This window comes from Argiope bruennichi, chromosome 9 (assembly GCF_947563725.1).
Source record: "Argiope bruennichi chromosome 9, qqArgBrue1.1, whole genome shotgun sequence".
Lineage (NCBI taxonomy): Eukaryota > Metazoa > Arthropoda > Arachnida > Araneae > Araneidae > Argiope > Argiope bruennichi.
In genome coordinates this window covers 13,658,511-13,683,408 of record NC_079159.1, presented here as the reverse complement: position 1 = coordinate 13,683,408, position 24,898 = coordinate 13,658,511, and the positions used below count along the sequence as shown (strand labels likewise).

General features: G+C 36.8%; 1 protein-coding gene across 3 annotated transcripts in view; it reads right to left on the bottom strand.

Moving 5' to 3' along the window:
* LOC129984531 (adenylate cyclase type 2-like) overlaps window positions 1-24,898 on the bottom strand; it is a 126,587-nt gene that overhangs the window by 27,204 nt on the left and 74,485 nt on the right. For all 3 annotated transcript variants that reach the window (XR_008785498.1, XM_056094432.1, XM_056094433.1), the window contains 3 exons: window positions 16,591-16,758; window positions 15,277-15,373; window positions 13,633-13,767 (listed from right to left, as the gene is read on the bottom strand). Coding sequence is in view for 2 of the 3 variants with exons in the window: in XM_056094432.1 (XP_055950407.1) it covers window positions 13,633-13,767; window positions 15,277-15,373; window positions 16,591-16,758 (400 nt within the window). In the remaining variant the exon portion in view is untranslated. The remainder of the gene's footprint in view (window positions 1-13,632; window positions 13,768-15,276; window positions 15,374-16,590; window positions 16,759-24,898) is intronic.

The window sequence follows — 24,898 nt, the reverse complement described above, 5'->3', positions numbered from 1 at the left end:
AATTAAAACCAAATTTGGACACAGTTTACGATTGTAATCACAAAATCATATACCAGATTTCATTTATTTAAGCCATCGCGTTTTTAAATTATTGTGTTTACTAATTGTGAAAGTACAAACTGGCAGACGATCCATTCTTCAACGGATTCGGGTATCAATTTGAAACATATTTATTCTTTTGACTTTATATCAGTACATCAGACTTTATTCATCTAATCCTATTCGATTTGTAGTTACCATGTTAATCTTATTTGGACTTCTTCTGAATGTGCATCATTTAAAATCTTATAGAAATGTAAAAATGTTGAGTAGAAATCATATACAAAATTTCACCTGTCTCATTCAAAACATTTTTTGTTCCTGTTTCATTTTTTCTTGTTCACAAACGGACAGACAGACAAATATAGTTCTAAAAATGTATTTTTCTGACTCAGGAAGATTTGAAACATGGAGATTCGTCAAAATCTCGAATTCCAATTTTTTTGACGATTATAGTATTTTGTCTCGGCACACGAAAAGTAAAAATCACTTAACACTCTTCGCAAGAAAACCATTGGATCTAGAGCTATAAAATTCGGCGTGCAGTCACTTCTTGAGAATAAAAAATCCGTTAGCTTAGGAAAAAAAAAAAAAAGAATTTTCAAAATATCAATAAAATATTGATCTGTTAAAAATTAATCAAAACTGAAATTTTGATCTTCAGTCATTATGGAACATATTACCAAAAGCCATTTTTGCACTTTCAAATTCTAAAATGTAAGCAATTAAATACACCCATTTCAATTTCCATTGAAAAATAACTTTTCAAGTAATATTACTCACAGTTTGTAACGACTCCTTTTATTTTAATAAAACTCAAAACAATTTTGTTATTTCATAATGTCTTCATCGCAATTTCGCATGTTTTTGTCCATATTGATGGGGAAAAAAAGAAAATTGCTTTTTTAAAAAATTAATTCCGAAATGGAATTTTTGCTTTCATTTTATAAAATGATCACGCATTTTTATTTATATAGCTAGTCGCCTCAGGCGATTGCTTTTTCGCCGAAAGCACTGATTATGTTTGATTTCTGATAAATCGTTTTTCATAACATCATGTTCATGATTGTGCAAAGTTATCTGATAATAAAGTCGTGTTATTTTAATTCTTTTGTTAAGTTCTACTTATAGATGTATATGAACCTTTCCAACGGAGACAGTCTGATAACGTCATAGCGCTATTAAAAAGGTAAATATTCAATTCATCTGTCTTCTAAATTTCGTGATATTGTAACTTCACTTTTTTTTATTTGTCTTTACACTACATAGATATTAAAATCCTTCTTCTTTAATTTTCAATAATGGAATAAAATCATACGATTAAGCATTTGATGAACGGGTGAAATCGGTTTGAATTTCAGGACAGTAACATAATATATTATTTGAAATCATGTTAAAAAAATATTTATTAAAAATTGCCAAAATTCAGCAAAAATTTACATAATTATTAGATTGGTATTATAAAAAAGACAATGTAATAAATTTTGAAACAGTGTAAAATTTATTGTGCAATTGCATTTTTCAAAATAACCCCAAATTCGCTAAAATTTCGCTTACTTTTTAATCAATTTAAAGTTCAAAAAACTCGCTCCGCGATGCACATTCCTAACCTTTCTCAAGGTATAGATATGCCAAATTTGGTGGGCGTAGGTCAAACGATCTGGCCAATAGAATGTCAATACAGACACGCACATGCGTGGGCGGGCTCACGCGCACATACATACGCATCCCTCTTTATTATTAAAAGAAATAATGTTCTTTTTTTTTCTGCAAATTATTTAAAACAACAACAACAAAAAACCATTATGCATAGAATGCAATAGCTGATGAAGTCAATTTCAGTAAAAAAAGACGACGATGTTTCGAACTAAGTACTAAATTACAGTATATTTAAAACTCATTTAGTGAATAAATTAATGTCATTGTAAAAGGTATGCAAATACAGTAATGAAACAAAAAAAATATTATTATTATTGTAGCGAAAATTGCTCCTTCCGACCAAGCGCCGATGGCTTAGTCGGCTGAGCGACGCACTTCATAGCGGAGCGGAAGGTCGCGGGTTCAAATACAAGCGAGGCGAACAGTTAAAGATTGATTTTTAATTTCAATTTGCTTTATGTCAGACTTATGTTAAATATGCAAATTTATGTTAATTATTCTAATATGTTATTTATGTAAATTCCTAATTTTCTGCGGGACTTCTTTTCTGCGGGCCTTCAAATTCTAGAAGGTTCTTGAATAATCTTCTGTATATAAATAGTTTCCCAATCGGTTAGATTGGTATTAAAACTCTTCAGTTGATCTTGAGTGTGTTCATTTCTCTTGGACTTGCTACATTCACTTCATCTACGTGACAGTTTGGTGGAGGCGCCGGGTACGACAACGGAAGAGTTACGCCAAAGCCGACGTATTCAAGGACTCGATCCTGAATTTGGTCTTCTACCGGATCCGACTAGACAATTAAGGAAAATGGTTGAAGGAGGAGAAGCCGATCAGAAATTCTCAGCTGGGGCCAGTTCTGCTCCGAGCAACATTGCACCAGTTCCAGTTTTGACCTACCAGCTCCCCAGAAGCCCTTGTATTTTCTCTGGAGACAACCAGGAAGACGCTAACCGGTGGCTCAAGGATTTTGATAGAATAGCGAACTACAATCGCTGGGATGACCAAATGTGCTTGGCGAACGTCATCTTTTACCTCGCCGGAACAGCCCGACAATGGTTCGATAACAACGAAGACACTTTCACTGATTGGACTGTTTTTCGGAATTCGTTGAAAAACACATTTTGTCGTGCGGCTGATATAAAGCGCCAGGCTGAAAGCCAGCTACTCACCCGTGCGCAGCGAATTGGTGAGTCATCTGAATCTTACATTCAAGATGTCCTTTCTCTTTGCCGGAAAGTTAACCCCTCTATGGCTGAAGACGAGAAAGTGGCCCATCTCATGAAGGGCATTGCAGAGGACTTGTACCAGATTTTATCGTCTCAAGAATATGAGACTACGGACGCTTTCGTAAAACGATGCCGTCACATAGAGAGCCTTCGCCGAAGACGCATCGTTCGACCACGATTTCAGAGACTACCTAATGTCTCTGCGGTGTCGACGGAAACGGATGCCGATTATCTCCGATCATTGGTACGCACCATCGTCAGGGAGGAGCTTCAAAAGATCACGCCGGAAGTACAGGACTACACAGACAATGAAACTGAGAAACCACGTGATATTGCATCTGTGATCCAGGAAGAGGTTATGGAGGCTCTAGCACCAATTACAGGTGCAAGGAGAGACAAGACGACTCCCCAACGTTCGGTTCCAACCAGGCCACAGGCAAGACGTGAAACCACCAACAGACCCACTCCTCAACGTAGAACAGACTTATGGAGAACTGATAATAATGTGCCCCTTTGCTATCGTTGCGGACGCCCAGGGCATGTGCTAAGGTACTGCCGGGAGAGACGTCGAATATTTCAAAATGCACGAGCCACTAGAACTATTAACCCCCGTCGAGATGTGTATGCTGACTCCCTTGCTAGCTACGACGACGACTACGCACAGCCTACTTCTTCCAGAATAAGAAGCAGTTCACCTTATCCACGACGTTCCCTCAACCGCCGAGAGTCGCAATCACCAGCACGCCGTTCCAGTCTTTCTCCGCGCCGACTCGCTGAGGAAAACTAACTCGGGCGACCTGTACAGGAGGTAAGGCCGCAGTGGAAGAAAATCCTCCGACGTACACCACAGCGAAGTTAAAAGAGAACACCACCTATATCGTCGCAAATGGACAATGCGTAAAAGCCCTCGTTGATTCTGGTGCCGATTATTCCGTCATATCTGAAGAATTACGCCGACGATTGAATGCCCCTATGTTTATTGAGAATGGACCTATACTGAAAACTGCTTGTGGTAAAACTGTAGCCGCCTCTGGACGCTGTGTATTAAAAATGTACTTGAACGGGACCGTGAAGCCGTTTGAATTTCTCGTGTTTCCTCAGTGTAGCCATCAAATAATACTTGGCTGGAACTTTTTCCGTGCAACCGATGCCGTTATCGATTGTGGAAACCAAGAGCTCCAACTTGCCGAAATCATTCCGTACAACTCGGGTTCAAAGGAATCGGATTGCTCTTTGATTGCCGCATCTGATTACTTAATTGAATCTAACTCAACAAGACAAATATGTGCTTTGAATTCGCAAGTGCAGGAAGCAGATGGAGTTATGATTGTTGGTAGTGCAATTCTGAGGTACGAAAAGGAGTTATCTATACCAGCCTCGATTGTCGACATTGAGAATGGCTATTGTAAGGTGTGGATAACAAACTGTTCCCGACGAACTCAATTGATTCCGAAAGGAATGAATATAGGGTGCTTAACGACAATAGCTAATGACGCAATCTGCTCCTTGAGTGATAAAGAGCGAGAAAGTTCACAGGGACACAAATCCAGAAAAAGAGCAACACGAGAAAAGTTAAGAGAAATTCTCGATTCTGATCTAACAACTACTGAAAAAGAAGAGCTGTTGAGTCTACTAGAAGAATTTAGTGACATTTTTGATTTTAAGGGGACATTGAGAAAATCTGGATGCAGTTCCGTGAAACATAAGATCGATACAGGTGACAACTCACCAATCAAGCAAAGACCGTACCGTGTATCAGCCATTGAAAGACGCGCGATTGCCGAGGAGGTCCAGCGGATGCTGAAAGAAGACGTGATACAGCCGTCAGACAGCCCATGGTCATCTCCAGTCGTCCTTGTGAAGAAGAAAAATGGCGAATGGCGATTTTGTGTCGATTATAGAAGATTGAACAAGATAACCAAAAAGGATGTATATCCATTACCTCGCATCGATGACGCCTTGGACTGTCTAGCCGGTGCAAAGATTTTCTCCATGATGGATCTGAAGTCAGGCTATTGGCAAATAGAGGTTGAGGACAAAGATAGAGAAAAGACAGCCTTCGTGACATCAGATGGTCTTTATGAATTTAAAGTCATGCCATTTGCGCTATGCAACGCCCCTGCTACTTTCGAACGGATGATGGACACGGTGCTAAGGGGCCTAAAGTGGAATATTTGTCTTTGCTATCTAGACGATATCATCGTGTACGCACCGAATTTCCAAGAACATCAAATACGCTTGAGGAAAGTTCTGAAGTGTATCCAGGGAGCGGGACTGACGCTAAATTCGAAGAAATGTTCATTTGGCAAAAAGAAACTAACGATACTGGGACACCTAGTTGAGCAAGATGGAATCTATCTGGATCCACAGAAAATCGTAGCCGTAGAAAAGTTCCCGACCCCAGAAAATATCGCTGATGTCCGAAGTTTTCTAGGCCTATGCTCATACTATCGACGATTCATCAAAAATTTCGCTGACATCGCAAAACCCCTGCATGACTTATTAAAGAAAGATGCAAAATTTTTCTGGAATTCGTCACAGAGGGAATCTTTTTCAACACTCAAAAAATTACTGACCAGTGGCCCCGTTCTGGGACATTTTCTTCCGGACGCGGAAACAAGGATTCACTCGGACGCTAGTGGGTATGGAATATGCGCAGTGCTGGTGCAGATCCAGGGTGGCACAGAGAGACCCATAGCCTATGCATCTATGTCACTTACTGCAGCTGAAATAAATTATTCTACAACCGAAAAGGAATGCCTTGCCGTGATCTGGGCTATCAGTAAATTCAGGCCTTATTTGTATGGAAAACCTTTCACAGTAGTTACGGATCACCACTCTTTGTGTTGGTTGGCCAAAGTTAAGGATCCTTCAGGAAGACTGGCTCGGTGGGCTCTTAGGTTACAAGAATACGACATCAATATTACGTACAGGAGTGGCCGCAAACATTCTGATGCGGATTCTCTGTCAAGGAAGCCCCTCGTTGAACCAACAGCTGAGAGCAATGACGAAATCCCCTTCCTTGCAGCTATCGCAGATTACGCAAAAGAGCAACGAAAGGATAAACAATTGAAGACCATCATAGCAATCCTCAAGAGAGGTGAAGCGTACCAAAATTATCAAATGAGAAGTGGTATACTGTATAAAAGAAACTATGATCCGATGGGACAGCAATGGCTTTTGGTGGTACCAAAGCAGCTTCGTAGCGATGTACTAAGAAGCCTTCACGATGCTCCTACCGCCGGTCATCTCGGTTTTGCCAAAACATATGACAGAATAAAGAGGAAATACTTTTGGCCAGGGTTGTATGGGAGCATACGTAGATATGTATCACACTGTCGAGAATGCCAAAGACGAAAATCACCACCACAATTACCACCGGGGCAGCTCCATCCAATAAAACCTCCTGACATACCGTTTATCAAAATTGGAATAGATCTACTTGGACGCTTTCCAGTTACCCGAAATGGGAATAGGTGGATTATTGTTTGCACGGATTACCTAACCAGATTCACAGTCACAAAAGCAGTACCAACCGCTGAGGCCGCCGAAATTGCGAAATTCATAGTTGAAGAAATTGTACTGAAGCACGGGGCTCCCAAGGAAATGATAAGTGATCGAGGACGTAACTTTTTAGCCAACATTGTTAAAGACATCAATCAGTTATGCCAGACGTCACATCTTCTGACAACCGCCTACCATCCACAGACCAATGGGTTGACAGAAAGATTCAACAGGACATTGGCAGACATGCTATCTATGTACGTAGACGTTGAACAAAGAAATTGGGATACCATTTTGCCCTTTGTGACTTTTGCCTACAATTCAGCAAAACAAGACACCACGGGATTTAGTCCATTCTTTCTTGTTCACGGTAGAGAAATCCAGACTCCTCTTGACGCAATTTTCCCTTCTAATGCCGAAACTTCCGACGATAGTTATGTGCATCATCTGATTACCAAGGCTGAAGAAGCTAGGCAGCTTGCAAAACTTCACATCCGCGAAGCACAAGTTACAGATAAGCGCCGATATGATGAGAGACATCGACCTGTCAGCTACAATATCGGGGATTTAGTCTGGGTGTTCACCCCAGTTCGAAAGGTGGGATTATCCGAAAAGCTCTTAAGGCGCTACTTCGGACCTTATCAAGTAACACGACGACTATCTGACGTGACGTATGAAGTAGAAAGTTTGGAACGAAATAGAGGGCGACGAAGTTCAAAGGACGTTGTCCATGTACTACGACTAAAACCCTATCTTGATCCAAGAAGACAATTTGTTGATGGAGGGATGCCTGATATTCCCAGGAGACCTGTTACAAGGAGCTACACCAGATTGCAGCGGGACGCTGCTTCCTCCTAAGGAGGGGGAAATGTAGCGAAAATTGCTCCTTCCGACCAAGCGCCGATGGCTTAGTCGGCTGAGCGATGCACTTCATAGCGGAGCGGAAGGTCGCGGGTTCAAATACAAGCGAGGCGAACAGTTAAAGATTGATTTTTAATTTCAATTTGCTTTATGTCAGACTTATGTTAAATATGCAAATTTATGTTAATTATTCTAATATGTTATTTATGTAAATTCCTAATTTTCTGCGGGACTTCTTTTCTGCGGGCCTTCAAATTCTAGAAGGTTCTTGAATAATCTTCTGTATATAAATAGTTTCCCAATCGGTTAGATTGGTATTAAAACTCTTCAGTTGATCTTGAGTGTGTTCATTTCTCTTGGACTTGCTACATTCACTTCATCTACGTGACATTATTTTGCTGCTTTCTTTGCAATGACTGCTCTCCAGCTTTAAATATCTTATTGTCATCGGTAACACAAAATGATACAAAATTTTAAAACTCTGTAATAACCAGCAAACATCTGAAAAATATGTTGCAGAATCTCATATTTATAAAAGGGAAAAAAGAGAACTTAAATAAAAGCGCTAGCAAATTGAATCGGTTGGTAATATAAAATATTCAGTGGATTTTGTCTAAATGGATATATAAACTTTACACTGGTCTGGATACATTTACATATGAATGTATTCATAAATAAAACCACTGATACAATTTACTGATACAATCGGTAACTATTTTCAAATAATTGGGTTATATTTCCCTTATTCACAAAAATTGTAATAGTTAATCAAAAATAAAAATTTAAGCAATTCGCCCTACGAGATCCATACATATTCTTTTTCCTCTTAATATTGCAGTGTGGTACGGCAATTCACGATGGTTTGTGTGTGTATGTGTATTTCAAGCATTTGTCAAGCTTGTGGCAACACCACCTTTGTTCCATTAAAAAAAAAACTCGCGCCAGCCTTTTCACGGCGCTCTGCAGCACGAGTCTCTTAGAGGAGTCTTGTTTTTGTTATGGTGAAGTTTTAAGGTTATTTTTTAAAATAAATGTTGTTGTTAAAACTTTTGACTCTTCTTAATATGATTCCTCATAAAAACTTTCCTTTCCGCAAAAGCGGCATCACTGGAAAATTTATTTTTTAAATTTTTAAGAGGTACAAAAATGGCTTTTGTTCAATAATATGCTGGAAAGTTATAATGGACAAATGTCAAAATTTAACTGAGTTTTCAATTAAAAACTAGTGGGTGAAGTCTCCCCAAACCTTTCTCGCATATTCCCTAATAAAAGTTTTTTTTATCCCAGAAAAAGCCTTGTAATCTATCGGCATCCAATAGTTGCGAAATATTTACTTTTTGCTCTAAATTTAACATTTTTACTGAATCTATTGTGTCATCCTTGGCGAGTTTTTTGGCGATTTATTCCTGCATGCTGTTAATAGTATCAGAAAATGGAATGATTGCTTTAGAAACGCTTTTCTCAATCGATTGAAACAAAGATTTGACACACAACTGCACTTGTAATCAAAAAATTCTGTAACTAATTTGATATGTTTAAGTCACTGAGTTTTTTAATTATATGGTGGTATGTAGATTATTATGATCCATGCAGGAAGCAACAGGACGAATGTTTTTAGGAACATTTCTTTTAATAATCACATTTACACACTAAACAAGCACAAACACAAAGACAAGACATTCACGCTCGCGGTTTCACAGTTCAGCATCACATCTCATTCCAATTACAGTCGCAATGCACTATGGGATGACATATGGGATGGCCTAATCAGGCATCGCCATCTAGTATCTAGTAGAAGATAAGTAAGTAGTAGAAGATAAAAGTAATCTAGTAAAAGTAATGCAACTGCTACAATAATTGTTTTTCTATGTTTCCGAAAATACAGACCGACAGACAGTCAAACCTGTTATTTGTTTTGGCTCAAAATTTGAGAGGTGCCTATATTATAGATGTTATATGTGTCCCGAATCTTATCTGCCTAGATGTCTTTGTTTCGTAGTTATCCTTTTCACTTATATTCGAACAACCGGACAGACAGACATCCTCAGAACAAAATTTAATTCAAAATTTGATAGAAATCTGCAAATTTGGTGTGAAGATCACATACCAAATTTCAACAATCAAGATCAAAACTTTTTTAAGTTATCTTTGTCACGGACAGACAGATGGACATCTTTTCCGAAAATGAATTTTTCGAATTGAGAGAGGTCTAAAATGTGGAGATTCGTCAAAATCTCGAGTTCGATTTTTATTATTATTAATATTATTATTACACTTTCTCTTATACTACGTGCACGAGAAAGTTAAAACAAAATGGAAAAACCTCTTTTTTTAGTGTGAATACTAACCACAAAGTAACTAGGAGCCAAATTTGGTACATCTAATAATCTGCCTTGTTCATCCTTGTCAACAAGCACGACGCTTTTTACAGATAATATGCCGGTTTACGAAATGACTGCGTTAAAACTTATTTTATTTCGCGTAACACAACTTTATTTCAAATCATGCGCTTTTTCATATTTCTTCCTTTATTGTCGCTATCTTGAAGGCGTGTTTCACTTCTATCAAAGTGAAATTCGTTTTCTGAACCGTCGCTTCACATTGTGAAAGTGCATGTGCTCTCGTCCTTGCAAAGCTGAAAGGTGTTTTCGCATACTTCCCTGAGTTCACGTTCGTTGATTGTGGAAGTTAATGAGTCCTAAATCACGCTGCTCGTGATGTTTTCTTTGACTCCGAGCCCTTTGCAAAGAATTGTATTCTTCCGTTATGCAGGAATCCCATTTTGTTGTTTGCGGCTGCTCCTCGTCATGACTGAATGGCCTTGAAGCTATCACTTTCACCTGAAGCACTTGGACTGTTTAAAAACCTCATTTTGTGCGCTGCTTTCTCTGATTTATCGAATAGTATAATGACTTCATTTGCTTGGGTTTTTGTAGTCTGGTTGTTTAAGAATGGATGTAGGAGTAGGGATTTTGTAAACAGTGATTATAATATAGAACCATTGTCAATAGACTGGAATTGTAATAAATAATAATTGTAAATAGATTTCAAATATAGAACAATTGTTTCAATTGTTTAAATATCGAATAATCGTTCTAAAACAATTCTTCGAAATTTATCTCTTGTAGAATTTAGGAACTTTGTGGTCCTAGGCAGTACACATTATGAGGCTCTTTTTTCTTATAAAATGATCAATTTAGTTTCATATTTTGACACATTTTTAACAAGTTTTATTATTATTTTTATATTACTATTTTTAATTAATCGTCTTTGATGGTCAGCTGGTTTGCTAAAATTTTTGACATTTTAAGCTGTTAAATATCAGTCGAAATTCATATTTAAAAAAAAAATCACCTTGTTATTTGATAAGGTCGAAAAATAAGAAACATGAATTTAGCTAAATAAATATTAACAAATTATAATCCGAACAAATTAAAAAGGTATATATGCAACGAAATAAAAGTAAAACTAAAAATCCTACTTCAATTATGTCCAAAAGGAAGTATTTTTTTTAAATCTTAATTTTAGCACTGGTAAAAGTTTTAATAGTTTGAATTTCATCATAAAATTAAAATTAATTACTACAAATTATGTATGATATTTTTAAAATTTATTAAAAGTACACACACACACACACACACACACACACACATATATATATATATATACTAGCTTTTACCCGCGACTTCGTACGAGTGGAAATAGATTGGAATTTATAGCATCAATGGCTTTATCTTTTGTTACTCCTGCGCATGCGTGAATTTTCAACGCCAATTGGAGTAACACAAATGTATGAATTTTCTACGCCAGTTGGGGTAACGCTATGTAGATTATAAATTTTTAATTTCCTTTATTCTGTTTTATTTTAATTCAAAAGTACTTCAGAATGAATCCGAAAGATCGATTCATTAACAATGTTTAATTTTAAATGTATCGAATACTAAGAAAATAAACAGAATCTTTTGAAATAATAGTCAAAATCTTGTTAAGCGTAATCTCATTGGCGTGGGAAAAAAAATCCCTGAAGCTTTACTCATTTGGCGATTTTTGGCGGGAAAGTTAGTTTTTAATTAATAAACAATTAACCACTCAATGAAACGGAATAAATAGTAGCCTATGTTCTATTCCAGGCTATAATCTATCTCCCAGCTAAATTTCATCCAATTTTGTTCAGCCTTTCTGGCGTGATTGACTAACAAACATCCATCCATCCATCCAAACTTTCACATTTATAATAGTAGTAGTATATATATATATATATATATATATATATATATATATATATATATATATATATATAATTTTAATTTATTAAAGTTTTAAGATAATGCTCAAACCACTTTTGTGAGATAATAGTTTTAGAAGATAATGATAATCAATTTCCATAATTCATAGCTATTACCCGTCAGTCAATGGCAAAATCTAATTTCGCGTTCAATTAAATTTTGTTTTGATGTCCATTTTTTAAATTTCTTTTACGTCTTCTTTTCTCTGAGCGAATAAAATCTTTGGTGAGACTTCAACAGAGTATTTCCAATAATATTTTACAGCTTTATTAATCAGCAAAGTGTTGAATTAAGTATGGCTGTGAGAACATTCAATGAAACAGTGCGAAAACTTCGTATAGTGATTTGTTTACATCTCGCTGATGCCATTCGACAATATGTAATAAAAGCGATTTCTGTGTTACATAGGTTTTGGTCATAAAAGAGATTGCTGGAAACCAGAAGAAAATATTCTCGTGATATCAACATTTGCCAGTAATAACATAGCAGAAAACAATATGGATGATCTTTCCATTAGAATGATTACGTACCCTTGACTCATAATTATCTCAAACACCACGACTTTTCGTTACATTTAATCGTTTAAATGGACCCTCAGGAAGACATCGCATATACTGAATTTCGGCGAAATAGCTGTCTACTTTTTTAAGGGGGGGGGCATCCAATGCAAAAATACGGTAAGTCAGCCATCTGACTCTCCGACCAGCTACGAAAGCACACGGATTTAAATCATAAAACTGAATGACCGGACCGCCGCAACAGCAACACTGGCGGGAATTGTGGTTGGGTCCTAAGGGTCATCACCGGCCACGGTCCAACCCTCCCCGAAGGAAGTACGTCCCGTCATCGATGGGAGGAGTCAGATCCCCCACCTATTTGTGTACCCTCCAGGATGGCGAGATCCAACCACCATGCCGGAAGCGTCTCATCCTCACTTCGAGGTGTCCCCCCCGGGGGTTGCAAAAATACGGTAAGCAAAATTTTCCCTAAATAAAATGAAAACATGATCTATCCGATGGAATATTATTTTGGATAAACCTAAAGCTGTTCTAGATAAAGTCAATTTTATTAAGCATGGTCATAATTTTTTGTAAGATTTCAATGCATTAATTTTTTTCCATAGACATACGTTTCCAGTGATGCTTCGGTTGGATAAAATTTCCTTTTCAATAATGTTCTCTATAATGTAGAATAATGATCATAAAGTCTTCAATGGTTTCTTTTCATGCTGACTTTCTTTTGAACCTGGAACATCGCCTTTTGGTGATATTTGAGATAAATTATATTCACGAAAATTCCTGATTTTTTTCAGTAACTTCCGGCAAAAAAAATTAAAACTTTGCTAACTATTTAATTTCCGAACATCAGCGCGTTTCTTGAACACATTTAACTGCCTATTTAATAAATCAAGATAAACAAATTCTAAAAAAGATAAACCAACAAAAAAGTTACATTTTCAGAGATTAAAAAAATCAAATATGAAGTCAGTGTGAACAAGCAAACCATCAATTTATTTTAAATAGTTAAATGATATTCTACTGTGGCGGATTGATACGAGCGATGATAGAATCTGGGACCTTGTGATTCGCAGCCGAGTAACATGACCACAATACAAAAGCAATTGCTCGCGTATCGTAGCTGTTAACTGGCTTATAAACTATTTACTACACTACCTTGAGAATCGTTGCCTTGATTGAATGAGTACACTCGAGCTGTTTAGGATTCCATATAATTTTTGTAACAAATTATAATGTCTGTGAATGATTTAATCTAATTTTATTTGTTTAAAAATACAGCAGCTCAATGCGTGATTGACTCACGGAGAAATTTCCGAAACTGTAGTTAAATAGTACTGAAAAGAGAAAAAAGAGTTAGAGCTTAAATTATGGAATGCCTTTTGGTTCAGGTTTAAACAACTTCATGAAGAAAGTATATTTTTAGGCTTTAAAAATATGCTTTCTTTATTGTTTAAAAAAGTGTTTGCTAAAAATGTAATTAATACTTTGAAAATTCAGGAAATGAGCCACAATGCCTAAAGGAGTTAAAACACTTACCAAGCCAACAATGGAGCAAAACAGAATCATACTGGAAATGGCAAGCCATATGGTTACTCTCAATCCTGTTGTTTTCCACACTGTCCGAGATATTTTCAGAACGGACGAATTCAGCAGGATGTCATTGTCATCTTTCTGTAAAGATATTGAGTGAATCTACCAGAAGTCATTGTTATCGGACGATTCAATTTCATATTCCTCACAACTCATTAAATATAACTTTTAGGCTATAACTTGAGAGAATCCAGGACACCTGAATGCATCTTTCGTGGGGAGTAATGATCAAATACAGGAAAGCAGATAACAGAAAAAAGAGAATAATGATAGTTGTGACCGATTTGATTGTGGATTTAGGATAGAATCTCTTCACCATTCGTAATATTATTTCCCAACTCAGTAAGTCTCACGTTAAGGAAGATAATTTTACAGATAATTCTAACGGATCCTGAAAGGATGTAGAGCCAATATCTTGATGACTTGGCGGCGAGTTTGGTAATTTTGACCAAAAATTGAAGATTCTAGAAATACTGGAATCTTGTAGATGACTTCATTAGGATGCGAGTTCTGGTGATACCTCTTGAAACTTCCGTGCCTTGTCTCGAAAATCATTGGAAGCCGGGTGACAGAGGTGAAATCAGTCAGTAATGAGTTGGCAGTTGAGTTCAGCTGAGAGTAGCAGACGATTCGAGAAACGCGGCTTATGAAGTCTCTCTTCTGCGAGTTCTCTCTGTGCGTTCTATGCCGTTACAGTTACTCATTATCGATTTGATGCTATTTTCTGTTGTTTATTGCGAGTATTGTTCATATGTGCTTTTTGGCTGCTTTTTGCAACTACATTTTCGTGCAGAATAAGGCGTCTTTATCCATTAAGAAGACTACCAAACTCTTTTTACCGTACAATTCTCGAACCAGATTTTCGATCCCTGACAGTATCGTTTACAAAGTGTCACCAAGAAAATATGATTGCTTAGACTGCTTTTTATATGCATAATTTAGTATTGTTTCTGATTATCAAATGAATTTGCTATATCTTTTCGCCTTAATGTTTGACTGTCTGTTAAATTTTACAAAATGTATTTTAGTAATGACTAGTTTTAGAATTTGGTTATTAAAGTTAACAATCCGTGATATTAAATATTTAATTCAAAAAGAATTTACATAATCCCATTAGAATGCTTGGATTTAAATATAATTTGTCAGGATTTCCATCTTGTTAGGATGTTCGTTTATCTGGATTTCCTCTGCCAAGATGCTGGTTTGCCCAGGTTTCTATTTATATCTCCTTATAATTGGCAGAATAAACGTATTTCTGAAACCAATGTTATTTCAGAATATCCAGATACTTCTAAGTTATTCCATCTTTCAATTATTTAAGAGTAAAACCCTGGAGCTTCATAAATAATTTTTCCGAAAAAGAATACACATGCAAAATAATTGTTTATAATAGCTGTATGCTTCTTGGGCGAGAAGTATCAGAAGCTGATGCTAATAAGTAACGTTGCCAAAGACATTTATAACTGTAAATCCACTAGCTATCTATTGCTTTCAGGATTTTTTAGATTCAAATCCATGGAAATGTTAGATTATATTTCCATTATTAATCCTAATTTTAAGAAGCTATAATAAAATTGTTAGAATCTTTACCTTGATATATAGCCAAATGTATCCGACCCAAGCAAACACGCATGCAGCAATAATAAGTAGAAGAACGAAGCCGTAAGTAGTCCAGAACTCAAGTGTACTGAAGAGAAAAATGCATATTAATCATATACGAAGCCTTTTTAAAATATAGCCTAAGAAGTGTAACTTAAAGATGTCATTTGATTTATTTAATTGAAGTAAAATATGTTTTTAAAATAATTATGAAGCAAAATTTGATATTGAACTTAAAATATATTAATTAAATATTCATTAATATTAATTATGTAGTTTTGCTGTCCACTCTAACTTTGATTCAAAAGTTAATATCTAAACCATTCCAGATAAGCATATATTTTCAATCGAAAAAATACTTTAAATGGCTTGAAGAATTATAATTTTTGCTTTTTTATCAATAAATATGTACTGTAAATTCAATTTCCAATGCTTGTTAGACATATCAACAGAATTAAATAAAATAGATTCCACTTTTTCATCACTAAATGACGTAGATACTTTCGAAATATAAATCTTTGAGTATCATTATTTTAAAGGAATTTTTTTAATTATTTCAATGTTAAACTCGAGAATTTTATTTGATTTGGTCAAGTTCAAATTAGTTATATTAATGCCCTTTCTAAAGTGAAATTAAAGGTATTTTGAATCTCCATCAGATAATGAGGATGCCACCTGATATGGTGCCCCCACTCCAAATTTCTTCACCGCACCAATGAAAGAACAGTTCACTTCGACGTATTAAGCTTGCATCAAATCCTCTTACGGCGGTTTTTCAGGGCAATCGGCTCTTGAACCTGAAACCCTCCGCTTCGAAGCCGAGACGTTACCCCCAGACCATCGCCTCCCAGGAATATTCAGAAACATTTATCACCCAACTGTTAGATTTTTCTCACAGTTCCTCTAATTTGGCTTAAAATAACGATATTTCATTCACTTAATGATTCTACTAGATCTTAGACTTAGAAGTTTGCTACGTTTTGTTTAAAATGTTGGTGTGTGAAGGATATTTTATTAAATATAACAAATAGAATCGAGGTCCGTATAAAATTTAGAATTCGGAAATTTTTTAGTATCCTAAATATTGACTTAAACAATATAAAATATAATTCTTTATGTCCTTTTCCAATTGAATGTATGTCTATTTCTAACGGTTAGAGATAGGCATACATGAGCAAATGGGCCATGATTAGAGTGAACAATCTGCATAATCATCAAAAGTCTAGACGAATTAATACACCGTTTTAACTGAAATTATAATAGAATTTTATGGCTCGAGAATCTCAGAACACAGAAATTGTTCACCTGGACCATATGAGCACATGAATAATGGTGATGCCGAGATAGATGATGAGCATGGAGGTCAGGTAATGCTTGAAGAGAGGATCCGGCTGGTTGAGGTAAGGCTTTTCGGTTCCGGACTCCCGGAATGTCAGAAGAAGGGGTTGGATACCAATGCGGGAAAACCATTGGCTGAAAGAAAAAGTGAATAAAATGAGAAGGTTTTAAAGAAACATTTTAGGAATAAATAAATCATTCAGAAGGTTTGTATTTTAAGATTGTGAACAAGTATTTGCCATTATTAGCGTTTAGAAATACACATAAAATGAATAAGATGATTTTACGATACAATTGCTGGGTAACTAGAAAAAAATGGCTTGTTTTGTTTGACAAATTAGGAAGTATTTAGATATTATTTGGATTAATAAATTTAATTGCAATTCTTACATTTGGAAAAAAATATGCACAGGAAAGAAGCGAAAGTGAAATTTCCATGGTTTAAATAACTAAGCTGAATATTCAGTAACTACGTCTACAATTAAACATTGTTAACATCTGAAACTTTACAGGAAAAAAGAAACTCCTCTTCCGATGAAGATTCTGAATATCTCATTGACAAAAAAATTGGAATTCTCTTCTCTTGATATTCTCGTTTACTTCCATAACAAAATATTTGTTATAAAGTGCTGGTAAAACTTGCTTTGTCTGATAAATATCCTCATAGCTCTCAAATAACATCAATAATAATACGAATTTGTAACACTGTTTTCCTGCACAGTAAGCCCTCTGGCGAAAGAAGATGGTTTTATAGATAGCTCCAACGGGTATGAATGAAAATGAGATCAATGACATCAGGCGTTGGCGACAAAATTGAAGATTCAAGAAACTACAAGAATCTTGGCAATAACTACATTACGACTCGAATTGTGTCAACCTTTTTAGAACCCCTCAGGGGCTCACCTACTATAGGTGAGTACGGGTGTCCCAATCCCGAGGTACCCAGGGATCTTTACTCCCTTTACGTTTCCACTCCCCTACGCCTTCTGCTATCTGCTGTGTTTTTCCTTCCCTCGACGGCAAGCGAGGGAGCTCTCCATGAGAAGCTGTCGCCGCTCTGTTTGCTTCTTGCTTCTCATGGACAGCCAAAACCCCACGTGTTGGCCGTGCGTGGCAACCCATTTGACAGACGGGTAGTGTACTGTGGTCCCCTGTACATCAATCGGCTGGTCGCTAGCCACCTAAGTGGTTAGTTTGCTAGGGATCAAGCGAAGGGGTTACTCCTTGGGCTTGGCGTTAAGGGTGGTCACTGTCCCCGGGGGTAACTCCGAGCGTATAGGTTCCGGCTAGCACCAAGGTAAGCTCCGAGGCTGGGAATGGCCAGAGCCGGTGGCTGCCTTCCCTCGTTGGGCTCCGTGGTGGGCGGTGCCGTCGGACCTGAATCTTATCTAATATCGTATGGGCTCCCGCAAAAAATCTCCCTTCAGTGGGCAAAAAGTACTTAAATCTTCTTTTAATCTTGATTACTTTGACAAATATTTTGTGATAAAACGACTATCGGAAAAAGAAACTTTTCATACTGTATCCCCATTTCTTGTTGAAAAGGCAATATCTGCGACCATCGGTGAGGTAAAATCTATTAAAAAAATGCATTCTGGAGATTTATTGGTGGAAACAGATTCCAAAAAACAATCGAACCACCTTCTAAAATTGAAAGCGCTTGCACACATGCCTGTTAGTGTGAGTATTCACTCGTCTCTTAACTTCTCCAAGGGTGTCATAACCTGCGGAGAACTATTTAATGTTCCTTTAGAAGAAATATCTGCAGAGTTAAAGAAACAAGGTGTGTCTCAAGTCAACCAAATAAAGATCCGTCGTGATGGGCAACTCCTCCCAACCAAGCATTATATACTGACATTTCACAATCCAAAATTACCAGAATATATATATGCTGGTTATATCAAATTACCAGTTCACCAGTATATACCATACCCATTAAGATGCTTCCAGTGCCAGCGCTTTGGCCATTCGAAAGTTAATTGCCGCGGGACACTTACTTGTGCCCGCTGTGCTGAAAAAGGGCATGACAGCCAGCAGTGCACGGCACAAGAAAAGTGCGTGAACTGCGGCGGAGACCATCCCTCTTATGCTCGAACTTGCCCACGTTGGAAACTGGAGAAACAGGTTACAACTGTCAAAATAAAGGAAAATTTATCATACCCCGAAGCCAGACGTAGGATTCTAACTCAGACACCTACTCCTGGTGTCAGCTATGCTTCAGTTGCACAAAAAAACTTTTGCACAAACTGCAAATGCCAAAATTGTGTGAAACAAACAGTTAAAATTAACCCTCCCGAAAAAACATCGGATTCAGATACTGATAAATCTACTAAAAGTACTCCAGAAATTCATAAAATAGAACCCTCGATTTCAAGAAAAGGTCCAAAGAAAAAACTAAAGAATTCGCAGACATTAAAGCTAGCTAAACGTTGCCTATCACAAGTAGATCTCCCATTGAAACTAAAAAAATCCTCCTCACGAAATTCAGTCGCCCTTGGACTGGCGGCAAAAAGTATTGTCCACAAAGATTTAACAACCATCTTTGGGGACAAAATAAGTAGCCCCGATTTTAAATTGCATCCCTCAGAGGATGAAGATGAACTTGAGATGAGTTGCGAATCTGAGGCAACTCCAACTAAGGCTTTTAATTATTCTCCTTCAAAAAAACGTTCTTAATGGGTACCTTCCTCTCATGGAATTGTCGTGGCCTTCGTTCCAAACTTCAGGATATCAAGTCAATTATTAACCGGTTTCATCCCATCTGTTTTGGTGTTCAAGAGACCCTCTTGACGCCTACCATTCCCATCAAATTACGCGGATATAGCTGTGTCCGGAAAGATGCAGGCACTGGATCTCATGGTTCTGGGGGTGTCTGCATCTTCACATCAAACCTTTATCCGAGCACACCTCTCAATTTGCATACCACTCTTCAGGCTGTGGCTGTACAGGTCCATATACGATCTTTGGTCACAGTCTGCTGTATTTATCTTCCGCCTCATGATATCATACGTCAACTGGATCTTGATACCTTAGTGAGACAGCTCCCTAAGCCATTTATTATACTCGGCGATTTCAATGGACATAGTATTCTTTGGGGCTCGGATAGTACCAACTCTCGAGGGCAGCAGATCGAACAGTTTATTGCTAATAACTGTCTCTGTCTGCTCAATAATGATGAGCAAACGTACTTCCATGCGCCCACACGTAGCTTCCATTGTCTAGACCTAGCTATATGCACTCCTGAACTGCTACCGTTGTTGAATTTGACAGTAGGGGATGATCTGCACAATAGCGATCACTTTCCCCTAATAATCTCCCACGCTGATAGCGGCGATGTGACTATTTGTCCTCCGCGTTTCCTATTCCAGCGGGCAGACTGGAATACATTTTCCCAACTAGCAGTTATCAATGAGGCCATGGTCAGTAATGCAGACATTTCGAAAGCCTTACAAAATGTCATTGATACTATAATGAACGCCGCTAACGCCACCATTCCAAAAACTTCCCCACGTCTAAGAAAATTTCGTAGACCGTGGTGGAATGAAGCCTGTCGCGACAGCCATAAGAAACAGAAAAAATCATGGAATCTATTTAGAAGGTACCCGACGACTGAGAACTTGGTCGCTTTTAAGAAAGCCAAAGCGCTTGCTCGTCGCATTCGCCGCCGCAGTCAGAGAGAATCATGGACTAAATTTGTTTCATCCATCACGTCCTCTACTACCAGTAAACTTTTATGGAAAAAGGTAAAGGCTGCTAATGGGATCTATAATGAAACTTCTATTCCAGTTTTAAAAACTGGTTATATGATGTATTCGGACCCATTAGACGTTGCTAACATTCTTGGCCAAGCGTTTGCACAAGTTTCCGCAACTGATTCTTACAGCCCTGATTTTCTGGCAATTAAGAATCGCGCGGAACGGTTGCCTTTGCGCTTTAAAACCCGAGATGTCATTCCATATAATTGTGAATTCAGGATGTATGAACTAAACATGGCTTTGTCTCAGGTTCATGATACCTGCCCTGGACCAGATGGAATCACGTATAACATGCTTCGCCATTTGAATACCATTTCCCTTTCCAATCTGTTGATATTATTTAACAGAATATGGATTGAGCAGAAATACCCTTCACAATGGCGAGAAGCTGTTGTAATTCCCATTTTAAAACCTGGCAAAGAACCATCTGTCCCTCTGAACTACAGGCCGATTGCTCTTACAAATTGCCTTTGTAAGACCTTCGAGCGTATGGTCAACAGGCGTCTAATTTTCGAGTTAGAGAAACAAGGATGCATCTCCCCGTTGCAGAGTGGTTTCCGTAGAGGTCTGTCTACTTTTGACAACCTCATATTATTGGAAACCCAAATTCGCAACGCATTTGTTAGGAGGAACCACCATGTTTCAATATTTTTTGACATAGAGAAAGCGTATGACCGTGCCTGGCGCTATGGCATACTTTCCACACTTTTTAATTTAGGTTTTAGAGGTAACTTGCCTATATTCTTACAAAATTTTTTAACACAACGTTCTTTTCGAGTTCGAGTTGGTAACTCTTATTCTAATAATTTTATTCAAGCTGAGGGAGTTCCACAAGGAAGTGTCCTCAGTGTCACACTTTTTATTATTCATCTTAGCCAAATTTTAAATCATTTGCCTTCAACTGTAAATGGAACCCTTTATGTTGACGATCTGCAGATCTCATGCCAAGGTAGTAACATGGCACTAATAGAGCGACAATTGCAAAACGCAGTAAACAGAGTGGTAGCTTGGTGCAATAACAATGGCCACACTATCTCCCCAGAGAAAAGCAGCTGCATTCACTTCTGTCGGAAAAGAAACGTTCACCAGGATCCATGTATTCGAGTTAAGAATATTCAAATTCCTGTGGTGAATGAAGTACGGTTTTTGAGAGTAATTCTTGATCGGAAACTCACCTTCCTTCCGCATATATTATATTTGCGGAAGAAGTGTGAGAAATCATTAAATATTCTAAAAGTTCTTTCAAAAACATCTTGGGGGGCCGATCGAACCTCCCTTCTCCGTATTTATCAGGCAATCATTCTCTCCCGGATAGATTATGGATGTATGGTATATGGTTCCGCCCGCTCATCTGTTTTGCGGCGATTGGATACCGTCCATCATTCAGCATTGCGCATTTGCTCTGGTGCGTTCCGGACATCTCCAGTTGAAAGCCTATATATTATATGTCACCAACTACCCCTTTCTTTAAGGCGACAGAAATTGTCTGCCACATTTTATTTTCGAACGAAATCTGTTCCGAAACATCCTTTGAGCGAAATATCATTGCCAGTAGGTCTTCGTCGACTTTATAATGCCCGCCCTTCTCACATCCTTCCATTTTGTGAGAGAGCCAAATTGCTCCTTCATGACTCGGACTTGAACACGATTCGTGTTAAAGCTGTTGATGTCTATAGTATCCCACCCTGGGATATCCCACAGTTTTCTTACTTGAATCCTTTCATTGGATTCGATAAATTCTCAACTGCTCCTGTGGTTTTCCAACAGATTTTTTTCTACCATCGCAATCAGTATTCTTCCTTTCATCCAATTTTCACGGATGGCTCGAAATCAGATGGTCATGTCGGCTGTGGCATAATATTTCCATCTGATACACTGAGCCATCGTCTTCATAATTGTTGCTCTGTTTTTACTGCTGAGTTGGTGGCAATTTTCCGTGCTCTACAGAAAATTTCATCCTCTACTCAGCGTAAATTTATTATCTACACCGATAGTATGAGTGCTTTGGAGACACTTTCGCATTACGACAATCGGACACATCCGATTGCTATTAAAATTTTGTTTACTTTGCGATTGCTGCAGAATGATGGGTTTCAAATGATTTTCTGTTGGATTCCGAGTCATGTCGGCATCTTGGGAAATGAGAGGGCAGACTTGGCTGCTAAATCTGCATCGACATTTTTGTGCATGGCTCTTCCCTTTTGTGATGTCAAAAGGTCCATTGTTCATCACTTCTCTTTTAACTGGCAAAAGTTATGGGATCTGCAGATCGGAAATAAATTGCACTCTGTTAAAACGGACATTGCTTTGTGGCCTGTTCATCCTATACGTGAGATGGATGTTAAATTGACTCGTCTCCGTATAGGGCATACGCGCTTTACCCATAAACATCTCATATTTGGAGAAAATGCGCCTAAGTGCAACAGTTGCAAAGTTTCTTTTACTGTTCATCATGTGTTAATTGAATGTCCTGTTTTTAATTCTTATCGTGCACGTTTTTTTACTTCGGCATCTTTAACATTACAAGACCTGGTGGGTGAAAAATACCACCCAAATATTTTTAATTTTTTAAAAGCTATAAGTTTTTTCACTTGTATTTAGCATTTTTTTTCTCCTTTTGTGCTATAGAGGATTAAATGAATTACTTCTGTTTTGCTTTCTAATGAATCATAGTTTCGACTCTATTTGTATTTGTTTCATCTTTTTGCATGTATTTTTATCTTTACACCGCTGATCTCGTTTTTTAATAAATGAATCTTTTATAAACATTTTTATATTTTTACCGTTAGATTGGCGCAGCATGGCCAAGCATGGCTCTTGCGCCATAAAACTCAATCAATCAATCAATCAATCAACCTTTTTAGAAGTTTCTTTGCTCTGTTACAGAAACTAAAGAAAGCTGGAGCGACTAAAAAAAGTCTGGGGATTGTAGTCAGTCGATTACTGAGTCAGTGTGAATAATCATGTAACACTTCTCTCCAGTAGCGCTTCTCTGAGAGCTTTGTATTCTTACTGTTATTTATCATCAATTTGGTGCTGGTATACTGCTTTGTACTGCAGATTAATGTACGTTTCGGAGGTGCTTTATTACCTGTGCATTTGGTATTTTCGTGTATAATAAAATGACGTTATTTTCTATTTTTCAATTCATTCATCGCATGGATTTTGGAAAAATTTCTGTAATAATACGAAGTTATAATAATAAAATTCTTAAAATGACTCTTTCCAAGGGTTTTGAAGCTATTCGTAATTTTGATATTGTTTAAAAAAGCTTGAAACAGAGAAGCTTTTATCAGAAATTATAAATCGAAGAATTGTCAAACCATTTCAATCTTTTTTCAATAAAAGATCATCATTGAATCATTGTGAAATTAAAAAAAAAAAAATATCTGATCAGTAACTTTACTTTGAATGCCGTGATATCTCCCAGACGCCTCCTGATTTCTTTCTCTTTTGAAAATGTATCCTAACTTTTAGTCAGAACAATTCACACACAAAAAAATGTAATGAATACTTTTTCAACTTGGAGTAGGAAAGACTGGGAAAGCAGATTAAATAGAATATGCAATAAATAGAAGTCGCCATAATACATTATTATTCCGTTTTTACGTTCCATTTTTAATATTTTCCCGTCGTTTAGATTATTTTTCATTGGGTCTCTTGGTGAATGAATGTAAGTGGTTCAGCGCCATTTGCATTCTCCACTTATTATGTCATTATTCTTCTAGTTCCTTAAAAAGTGAAAAAATGTCCAATGCTATATTTTCTTCTATGAGAGTAACAACATGTAAATAAATAATTCCATAATCAAAAATACATATAATATTTTCATTCACCCTAAATAACAACATATTTTGGTAATTTTATTTATTTATTGTATGGAATTTCATAAAGTAGTAAATATAATAGAAAAAAGTGAATAAAATTGGATATAGAATACAGTTTTGTTGAAAGATCAATAAGTTAAATTTTATTCATCTATTTACTTTCGTTTTTACATTGTTATACTCATACAGGACATTTTTTAAAACTAAAATATCAAATTTTTTTTCTCAAAAAAATATTCGTTTTGAAAAACCAAAAGCAGACCATTAGAAAATAGCTTTAAAATAATTTACGTTGCATTTTTTGCGGTAAAGACTTAATAAATTCAGGATAAATGTATCCAATCTTCTATAAAAGTTTATCACAAAAATTGTGAGCTTAATTTTAAAAAATAAATATTATTTAAAGTAATAGCTATGCACGAAAGTGAACGTTTAAAAACAAAGAAATATATTTATATATATTCCTCTGCAATGTAAGGAGCAATTTCCTATTATTTAAATTTTAAATATCAAAAATTGCAAAAAAAAATTATTACAGAATCTGTATCAAAAGAAAATTTAAACATTTTCTTTTGACAATCCATGAATTCCCTAAACATGAAAAACTGATTATATTGAAATAATTTCCTAGCTCATATTATCCTAATAAACTCTTTCCTTTATTTTTTAATATGACACCACACACACAAAAAC